This window comes from Lepeophtheirus salmonis, chromosome 9, assembly GCF_016086655.4.
Source record: "Lepeophtheirus salmonis chromosome 9, UVic_Lsal_1.4, whole genome shotgun sequence".
Lineage (NCBI taxonomy): Eukaryota > Metazoa > Arthropoda > Copepoda > Siphonostomatoida > Caligidae > Lepeophtheirus > Lepeophtheirus salmonis.
This window is the reverse complement of record NC_052139.2, coordinates 10,375,670-10,386,474: the sequence shown is the minus strand read 5'-3', so window position 1 is coordinate 10,386,474 and position 10,805 is coordinate 10,375,670. Positions and strand designations below refer to the sequence as shown.

Sequence of the window (10,805 nt, the reverse complement as noted above, 5' to 3'; positions counted from 1 at the left end):
AAATGCAGTATATTTTTTTCTATTAGAAAAGTAATGCCGTGATCTGCTGACGACAGAGATCCCTAATGACTATACTTAGTTTTTTCTTTACACGAATCCCTTCTCCATTAATATGAGCGAGCATTCATATTTTGCTTTTAAAAATCCATACTTTTTTGTTAATATTTACACCCCCCAACTATTCACATCTCCAACTTATGATTAATACGTTAGTATTGTGGAGGATTGAGTATTTGACATGAATATCTATCAGTCTACATATTTATAAATACAAAATGTTCAATCATAAGTATTATAATGAAATAAAAGTTTGTCAAACACTTTTGTGAATAACAAATAATAAAAGCGTTTGGGTAAACAAGAGAAATATAATTTTATAGTACGATATTCCATTCTACATTTTATGACTATTTATTTAGTGATAAGACGCGTTCATTTCTTAATCCCATATCATGTCTATATTATTCATCTATCAAAGATGAAGAAAAGATGGAAGAATGGCTTGTCATGGATAATACGTGTATATGGAGAAATAATGATAAAGAAAGGGCATTCAACAAGTGTGAATAGATTTATTATATATATATATATGAATATTGTTTTTTTGTATATAATGTATGTTAGGGTGGTCTGTTTTTCAACTTTTTTCAAATTTTCATCACCGTTGGTGCGGAAAAGTTGTCATGTGATGCAAAAATAATGACCAACCAAAAAAAGAAAAAAAATCTCCTTAAATGTCAAGTTGAGTATCTCCATTAAAGTTTTTAAGTTGTTGTTTTTTTAGAGTAAGAATGATTAAATTTTATTTATGAAGGTTTCATCGTTATTTTGCATAAAATCATTTTGATAGACAATTTTTTGACCTCCAAATTATTCTCGCATTTTGCTCCATAGAAAAATTGTTGAAAAAAAACTTTATTAATATTTTTTATAGATTAGAAAAATGTATATCAGAGTGATTTTATGCAACATTTTAATTGTTGTCTACTAAATAAAGAATTTTGCGGGTTTTTTTTTTTCAAACTTAAATGGAGATGTGCAGCCTATATTGCATAGGTGGTTTTATTAAACACCATGAATTATAGTCAGACAATCTACGGCAACTTTTCTGTAGGATCCGTAAGAGTTTATTTGAAAAAAGTAGAGAAGCAAGGCGCCCTAATGAAAGGAATTATGCTCTGAATAGAATTATTATGATTCTTTGTAAATATATTTCAAATGAGTTTCAACTTTCAAGATTGTAATGGTAGCAATGTTTCTAATTGATAATAATAATAATAATATTTAATTAATAGAAGTAATTAAAACATTATAACAGATTCATCATATAGTTATTATGTATATAAATATGTTTATATTATATTGATAAAAATGACTAAGAAGGAAAGAAAGAGAATAAAAGTGCTCCTAGGGTCGTATTAAAATATGGATAATAAGATAAAGATAGTTATGTTAATAAGTATGTACTAGTACAGAAATCAAACACATGGGGAAGAAGATCAATTATTGAGGAGGAGATCCTGATGGAGACTCGGAGCTGTGCTGCTATTGTTCTTGCTGTTAGACGCCGCAGCTGCTGCCGCACTGCTCAGATCCCTCACTTTACCCATAAAGCTCCTAAACTCCTCCAGGATCCCATCTTCTTCTTCTTCTTCCAGAGCCTCGTCTTCCTCGTCCAGAGCCTCTTCTTCCATTTCTTCTTCATCCTCTTCATCTTCTGTTCGTGGCTCTGGAGAATCCACAATGGCCGAGGGATCCGCGCAGTTCTCATGTTTCTTGAGATGTCGCTCTAGATTCGTTTGCTGCCCAAAGCTCCTATCACAGAGAGGACATTTGAATGGTTTTTCCTTGTTGTGAATATTTCGAACGTGTCTTTGTAAATTCGAGCTAATGGAGAAGGAGCGCTCACAATATCGGCACTTATAAGGCTGCTCTCCCGTGTGGGTTCTCAAATGTCGCGTTAGATTTGCTGAGCGTGGAAATACTTTACCACAAAATTTGCAAGAGTACCGATCTTTCGAGCCTTTACCTCCGAGTTCGAGGAGTCCGGCAACGCTTCCAGCTCCTCCACTGAGTAGATCAGTTGTAGGAGAAGGCCCATCTCCTCCTGAGACCGGAGATATTCCTCCACCACTGCTCAAGACGCAATTGGGGTTGGTGCTACCCCTGCTTCCGTTGTGAAAGTATGGTGTATAACCGCCACTGTTCGCACCAGGGGGAAGTGTTGTCGGATGTGGAAAGAGGGGAACTCGGTTCGCATGGAGTCGATAAAAGGCTTCTAGAAAGGGATGTCGAAGGACCTGATCCTTGACAGGGATGAAAGGCTTTCCCTCCATGACTTGCTGGAATCCCCGTGGAGGAGAGACAGGCCTTTCATCACTCTCGGAATTGTTCTCCTGTTCTGAACAAGTCTTTTTCCATAGACTCAGATCCAGAGGGGTTGTCGTAGTTGTGGCGGTGGTCGTGATTGGGACCGAAGTGGATGTCGGTGGGGAAGAGGGTGGTGCGAATTGAGCCCTTGGTGATGGAGAGGCTCTTTCATTGCGATTTTCATCCAGGTCATCTTCTGTTTCCTCCATTTTCTGAGAGGAGATGAGATGAGAATGGTTGAGTGGCTGTTCCTGAAGTCTCTGTTGGAACTGATGAGCAGCTGCAAGTCTTTGGAGCATGGTTGGGAAGGAGAGAGGATTGGAGAAGAGTGAGAAGGGTGGTGGAGGATGAGTAGAGCCAGTCCCAGAGCCAAGGAGAGAACCATACGAGCTACTAGGTGGATGGTGAGGATAGGGGGACCGTGTGAGGGGTGAGTCCTCAGACATACCGCTGACACTGCTACTTCCCTTGGGAAGGAGAGAGTCCTCAGAGCAAAGAGTTGACTGCTGAAAGGAAGGATTTGGGGGTTTGGAGTCGCAGAAGCGACGATGTTTGGAAAGGCTCGTCACTGTGCTAAAAGCCAGATTGCATTTTGTGCATTTGATTTGCATACGACAATTCACGTGCATTCGCTTATGTCTGCAAGTAAATAAATACAATAAAGTAAAGGACTCAACCTATCAGACGTAATTATCACAAACACACACTGTGGGAAAAGGAAAGAGAGAGAGAGACATGAAAAATAACTTTGATGAGAAACTGACACTTTGTTATTTACAGCTTTTAACAAGAATAACAAAAAAAAAAAGGAAGAAAAAAAAAGTTTTTATTTATTTTTATAACCGCATTGGTTTGTTAACGACACTATTCAGGTTATCCTTGATTAAAATATACAACTACACATTCATATGAATGTACAAATATCTTATCAGGGGCCTGTCATCTATGACGACTACATACTACTGAGAACTGTTATTGTTGTTGAGATCCTTTAACAAGATATGTACTCAACCAACCAACCATTATATAAATAGTAATTCACAATTACCTGCATAGATTTGAAAACTGAGTGTAGCTCTTGAAGCAGACTTCACAGCGAAAAGGCTTCACAGAGCTATGAATATGGGTATGTTGCTTGAGGCCAGAGCTTGTGGCAAATGTCTTTCCACATTCCGGACAGGCATGACTTCTTGCGCCCACATGGTTTGTACGAATATGTCTTTGGAGATTACTGGGATCAGTGAATACCTGATGAATGGAAAATCAAGGATTATTCAACATCTACAAGTCTTGAGAGTATCTTACTTTATCGCAATTCTCACAGGGGAAACGTCGATACTCTCCGTGAATCATTTTATGACGAAGGAGATTTGGCCTCCAAGAAAACTTTTTGGGACAGTGCTCGCAAATATATTTGTCCCGCTCAAAGCCGTGTGCATCGCTCATGTGGTCATCCAATCTAAGAAATGTGGGTTTTAGAAACATGGGAATTATAAAGGTTTGAAAATAATGATCTTACATATAAATGTCCTCAAAGTTCTTATCGCAGTTTAAACACTTGACCCCTTCCAACTCCTGCTCTTCCTCTGTCGTGATGAGTATGTCCTCCTCTCCAGTATTAGGTGGTCCTCCTCCAGGTACTCTCCGTAAGGACGACCCTTCATTAAACCCCTCTTCCTTATGGGAGGACCCTCTACTTGGAGAGGAGAGAGAAGATCGCTCTCCGTCGAGAAGGATGGGCTCTTTGGGATGTAGAATCAACTCTTCACCAGGGTAAATGTCACGAAGTGTCTCATAGTAGATTTGACCCCCAATGAGCACGTTTTTGACGTTGTAGTCGAGGCGATGTGAGGGCACGGATTGAAGATTCTTCAGCCAACTTCCGTAGTGAGTTGCGTCTAGGAAACCACGTACTCCTGCTGAGCTAATAATGACCTAAAGAGAATGAAATACGTCATCAGATGAGTTGCATGCATTCCAAGGAAAAGATCTTGTATTGCTTTTTTTTTTCCTTTTTTTTTCGTGGAGTCAAGAAGAACAGATTTTGATTAACTTGAAGGTAGGTTATTATGTAGTAGTCATATAATTAATTTGTCAAGTCAGCAAAAGCAAAAATAAAGGAGAGAATTAAAGACGACTTTTTATTCTTTAATTGAGTGTATGTTTTTTTTGTTTTTGTTTTTATAAATGCAGAGAGGAGATCCGATTACATAGGTGAATATGATTTTTCATATGCCTTCATAGAAGGCTATTCTATGAACAGTTAAAGTAACGACAATTCCGTTACACAGAGAATAGATATATAGGAGTCGTAATCTGCTGCTCTCTAGTCTGTGGGTTATTATATCATAGCATCTCCATTTTTTATTATTTAAAAAGAAGTCATTGGGCGGTTTTTCATTTTATTTATTTTCATTCTACATCACACTCTGTGTATAATCATTTTTTTTTTCCATCTGTTCCTCACCCCAATTATATGGTTCGTTTATAAATCAATATTTATATGTATATATACATATAAAATTTGTCAAATCCTCTGAGGTTCATCTGCTTTATATAGAGGAAGAGTAGGGCTCTACATATTATTTGACCATGATAGACTCTCTGTTATTGAGCATAAAATCTTACCTCCCAAGCAAATCGATGATCCCCTGGCTCAAGCGCCCACTTCCCAAGAAAAGGGCCATAGCGTGTCCCTAGAGGTATCCGCTCTGCTGCCCAAATACCAATCCCTAAGAAAAAGTGGCTTATAAAGATGAATTATAAAAGAACTGGTTCCCTCACCTCGCCCCACGGATGATTCCTGCAATTTAAGGGATCCTGGAGGCTGTAAAAGCTGTTGGGCGGCTGCAGCAGAGGCTGCTAATAGATGTTGAGGTCCAAAGAACCCCCCGTTATTACTAACTTCTGAAAGAGAGGAAGGAAAAGCTGTAATCGTAACGTTTAAACTACTGAATTGAATTGAAAGAAAGATTATTGAGTTTGTCTTATCGTGAAGAAGGGAAGATTTTACTATAAATATTATCTATCAGGCTTATTTGAAGCTCTTATCATTTCAAATATGTAAAATGGGCTTATAAAACATTTTTTCTTTAATTTACAATGAAGAGATAAGGTGTGTTGTTATTTGATTGACAAGAGTTGAGTCTTACCTTTGATATCTCCTAAGGTGAGCATCACCGCACTACTGAGACCACTCCGTCCTTCAGCTCTTAAAAAAATAACAAAGCACAGAAATATCTAGCACACAGTAACGAGAACAGGGATTCAATGGGATGAATACTCTCTCAGACTATAAGTGAGCACTTCCATTGAAGATGATCAACTCACTACTATCCTGACCAACAACACCAGTGACGATGAGGAAAAAAGAGAAGAGATACGACACGACACGACGACAGCGAAAACGACTACTATTTCCTATAGTCATACAACAAGCTTAGAGATAGTTTCTATTAAAAAAAAAAGATCTCTTTTTGAAAAAGGAAGAATAAGAATAAACATTCGGCGGAGCGCGAAGAGGAGAAAACACAGACCGGCGCTCAAAAAAGTGGGCGGAGAGTTCAATAAATAAAAAGAATAGAAGACTAAAGTGGTGCTCTTCTTCTTTTTTTATTGTTATTCTACTAAAAAAAAAGTGAGTTCTTCTTATGACGTTCACTCCAAGCTGCGTAGATAATAAGTGGTGTTCTCCTGCTCCTCCTTCTTGAAGCGCATCCTTTTTTTTTTATTCAAGCATCACATGACGACTTGCTTTCTTGGATAAAATGAAGAGCCTAGCTTCTTCTTCTCCCACACCCGCGCCTATCTGATCAATTCTATTATATATATAATGGAAAGAGAGATCTGCGTGTTTTTTTTTTTGTGGCTTTAAAATAATAAAAAAAAAAAAAAAAAGGAAAAAAATCGTTAAATTCTCTCTCTCCACACACTCCTCTTTTTTTTTTCTTTTTTCCTTTCCGTTATTTATTAATTTGAATAATAATAAAAGAGAAGAAGAAGACACCTCCCCAACGTTATCTCTTTCTATCTCTTACTCACTAGTTCTATCTCTCTTTTGATTGGTCGCTACGAATAAAGAAGAAGCGTTTATTATCTATTTGATTCGACTCTTCCTTTTTTAAAATACCGTCCACCAATAATTATTGTCTTGTCTATTCCTTCCCTATTTTCTTTTTTATATATTTTTTGGAAATATCGCATCTTGTTTAAAAATCCCAAGTATTCAATTACCAGCGACGAATTTATTATTCTGGGCATTGATCCTTAATTATTCAATTCTCTCCCATTGGAATATTTCATATTCTTCATTCCCTATTTTGTAAGTACCAACTTGTACAATTGGGCCTATACAACTTAATAGATTATCATCAAACTATGGAATTATAACTACACCACAATCACTAATTTTTTTTAAACAAAATGGAACCGTCATTTGTTTTTGAACTCATTTTTACGCTTATTAAAAGCCGTGTATTTAATTATTATCAAGAGTTATATACGTTTAAATACACATATTTGCTTTTCCGTAAGGTTCACCACCATACAAATACGCTACAAGTTGTCTTTTTCAGCTGATTCAAGAGGGAAACATTATTCATTAACTATTTCTTTTCATAACTTTTATTATAAGTAGAAATAGAGTAACTAATATATGTATATAAATATATATTGAAAGAAAAAGTTTTATTCTTGACTCACGGAACCTATTCTTCCCCTTCTCTTTTTGTTTTAAATGTTGTACGTCAACATAAAAACAATCTTCAAGAAGAAAAGGAGAAATTCCTATTTATTTTTTAAACTTGTTATTCAGTTCTGCTTAAACTCTAAGCAGCTTTTCAATATAGTAAAAAAGGTTGGCTTCTTTTACCTATAATTTGTGTTACGTCAACATTACAACAATCTTGTACAAAAAATCAAAAGAAAAGGAGAAAATCTCCAATATTTTTTTTTATATACATACCCTCCAATATTTCGAACATATTGGAGTCAACTTGTATTCAAATTTCTGGAATGAGTTAAGATACCCAAGAAATTTAGTTATAGTTTAAAATCTTTATTGAATTTGTGAGATTTAAATAGGGACCGCGATATGATCTTTTAATAAATAGCATTGAATTTATCATACAGCCCAACATTTAAAAACTATATTTGAGTCAATTAAAAAGTCATTATTCAAATTTATGGAACTCAAGGGTTTTAGCTAAAGTGTAGAATCTTTATTTGATTTAAAAGTCTTATATTGGCCCCTATATGCCATTTCAATTATATTCATAGAATTAATCATTCTTTTAAGTTAACAATACAATTTTTTCTACTTAAAGTGCAATTTTTGGTACACCCAACACAAAATTACCCTACGCATTTTATTGTCAGCTCCCCTCGTCTAAAAAGATACGTTATGGCTAATTCCTAAATTATTCTTTTTTATAAACTCACAAAGTAATAAGTTATAGTATAAAATGCTCCGTTTCCAAAAGGACAGGAATACAATTTCTTGTTAATTCCTCGTAGGTGTTGTATATTTACATATATTGGCAACTTTATTATTTATATGAATAAATTTGGGCATCATATACAAATGAAAATGAATATACTTGTATATTTGTGTAAATCATTTTAAAAATTGTGAATAAATAATATGATGATTATAATCTGAAATTCAATTAATAGCTAAATAGCGGTTGATATAACTACTAAATGTTTTAGGGAGATTTTTTTCTGTTTCTTTTCGGAAGGAAGTTTGTGTTACACAATAAAGGATACGATTCATTATAATAATTTGTTGATAGAAAATTGACGAGCATAATTAATTTTTATAAAAGTCATTCTGGCTTGATTTTGTGTTGAAGGGCCACATTTATGAGTTTGTATTTATTTCTATAATAACAGTAGTACCCGTTATTGCCCGGATTAATTAGGCGTTGACCAACATACAAATTTTCCTTTACTAATATAGAAGATAAATCCCTTGTGCTACTCAACGTTTTTCATGAGGACACCTGGATTCCTCATTCAATACTTAATAATAACAGATGAAAAAAAAAAATGATTTGATGAGTCACCACGTACTTGAACTCATTGCTGAACCTCAACTAAAGTCACATTCATTTTTTTAAATTTCTTAAAAAAGATTTTTCTTTTTTAATATTACTTGAACTAAACCGAGGACTCCTGTAAGCAGGATCGGGCACGCGCAAACATGAATTCAAATACGCGTGCAACATGGGCCTATTGAAAAAAAACAATGCAACGTGTTTGGTAGGATTATAAGTGATAACTATTAGTTACATTGTAGACGCCATCTTTATTGTGTTTTGTAATTCCAATCATGCCCACTAAGTGTTGGGCTCCAGGGTGTAGAACAGGCTATGACAACGAGCCACAACAGTCTGGTGTTACGATCCATCTGTGGCCAAACAAAGAGAGAACCCCCGGACTTGATACCGCCTGGCTGAGAGCCATTCTAAGAGAAACAGATCGGAAGAAGAGAGATTAGGCACCATCCAAAAGTGCAAAGCTGTGTTCCCTACATTTCAACGACTCTGATTTCATCTCTGAGTCTAAAGGAAGTCAGACCCTTGGCAAGGCTCTAAAGAAGAGGTAAGACAGCTGCTCATTTATGATGAATTTTATACGGATTTTGAAATGTTGGGAAGATAGTATGCTTATAACTCTCTTTCTTTTACGGGTACCTCAAACCAGATGTAGTAACATCCCTATGGCCAAACATCCCCAAATACCTCTCAACTCTTAAAGCGTCATCAAGGCCAACTCAATGGCGAACTGAAGACTTCCATCCCTCATCCTCAGGAAAAAAAAAAGAAAATTCACCTGCTGTTTGACCAGTGCACAACTTCAAAAACATCTACAACTGCTTCCAAGGGGTGGAGGTGCTCGAGTGCCCATCAACACTTGTAAGATCCAAGACTCTCTGACCAAATTTTGTCCACCTGTGGGAGATTCACTTCAAAGTCAAACAGGCCCACAAAGTGACACTCAAAGCATTGAACCCACCAAACCTGGAAAAGACCAATGTGAAATTGGCTGATGCTGTGTTTCACGAATCATCAATTGTATCACTTAAATACTACTCCAAAGAAGGCAACAGATCGGAGTTGAAAGACACAGCCGATTTTTCAGAGTTTGTCAGAACTATGTGGAATATCCTAAACGTCAAGACAACTGGAGTTGGCTACGAAAAGAGAGATGAGCTTCGGGAACTAATCTCTGAGAAGAAAAAACCTGGCCTCTCTTTCTTGAGAGATTTTGTGGACTTTCTCATCGAGTAGCAAAACAGTAAAGCACCTGGCCTCACAGCAGAAACCTTCCTAGCAACAAAGCAGACGTGCCTTGCCACAGCAGATCTGGCAGAGTATCTTCTCCTAGATGAAGACTTCTCCTATGTACTCCTCGGCATGTTCCAGTCTGATCCCATCGAAAGAAGGTTCGGCTGGTACAGACAACTAAGTGGAGGTATCTACTACATCAGCGTGAGAGAGAGCCTGGAGGCAGAGAAAAAGATTCGTATTCTGTGTCTCGTCAAATTCTCAGGTAAATAAGATATTTGTTAATAGTAAGCTTCTTTATTTAGGTATTACTTATTTTGAAGATATAATAATATCATAACAACATTTTACTTTTTTAAATTTTCAGGTATGACTACTTCAGAAATTAAAGCTCTGCTGGATGAAGACCTCGTAAAAGCTGAGCTCATTTTGACTAACTGGCAACCAGATGACCTCCAGGAACTAGCTTCTAAGGGAGAGAGTAATGCTTTCTACTTTGTTGCCGGGTATATTGGTTTTTCTTTGAAGAAGAAAATCAGTTGTACATCATGCCAAGAGTTAATTGTCATCAGAGACACACCTGCGGACTCAATAACCTTCGATAGCCCAACCAATCAGTATGTAGACCTGGAAGAATTCATCGACATAATGAGCATAGTGGTGTTGTCGACTACATCCGACCTTCTCTAACTCTCCTGTCTTTATGCTCACTCCATGTTCTCTTGCTACTCCTGAAGAGAAAGACAGTTTACTTGGCACCCCAAATCCTAAAGCTTCATTTGTTGACACATTCATTGGCAGGATGCAGGACAGTTTAAACTCTGACATTATCGCCGTTAAGGGAGTTAAGTGCGAGGAAGGATACTCCTGGTCAGCTTTTCTTCAAAGAATTTCATTCGCTTTGTTTAATGTCATGGGTAAAAATTAAAGTGCTAAAATGAAGGATGACATCCTATTTTTAACAAAAAAGAGAATGAGAGCTAAGAATTCAGAAGCTAATAGAAATAAAAGCTAAAATTCAATCAAAACTTCTGACTTGTAGACTTGGACCAACTTTGTACTTTTTGATAGTGTATTTTCTTTCTTTATATGTTTTTAATGTTTATTTTGATTAAAGTACTAATAAAATGCAACTTCTATTAGAAA

At 36.3% G+C, this 10,805-nt stretch overlaps 1 protein-coding gene and 1 long non-coding RNA gene across 2 annotated transcripts; one reads left to right on the top strand and one right to left on the bottom strand.

Moving 5' to 3' along the window:
• Nucleotides 1–1,191: 1,191 nt before the first annotated feature.
• Nucleotides 1,192–6,184, bottom strand: ham (hamlet). The gene is made up of 7 exons (XM_040719470.2): nt 5,523–6,184; nt 5,155–5,277; nt 4,999–5,102; nt 3,890–4,305; nt 3,676–3,829; nt 3,419–3,618; nt 1,192–3,009 (listed from the first exon to the last, which is right to left on the bottom strand). Exons 1-7 carry the CDS (start codon nt 5,545–5,547, stop codon nt 1,500–1,502), a joined length of 2,532 nt encoding a protein of 843 aa, XP_040575404.1. The 5' UTR covers nt 5,548–6,184; the 3' UTR covers nt 1,192–1,499.
• A 2,523-nt stretch (nt 6,185–8,707) lies between these two features.
• LOC121124746 (uncharacterized) lies at nt 8,708–10,805 on the top strand. The gene is made up of 3 exons (XR_011781894.1): nt 8,708–8,973; nt 9,076–9,924; nt 10,027–10,805. It is a non-coding gene; the product is annotated as an uncharacterized lncRNA (long non-coding RNA).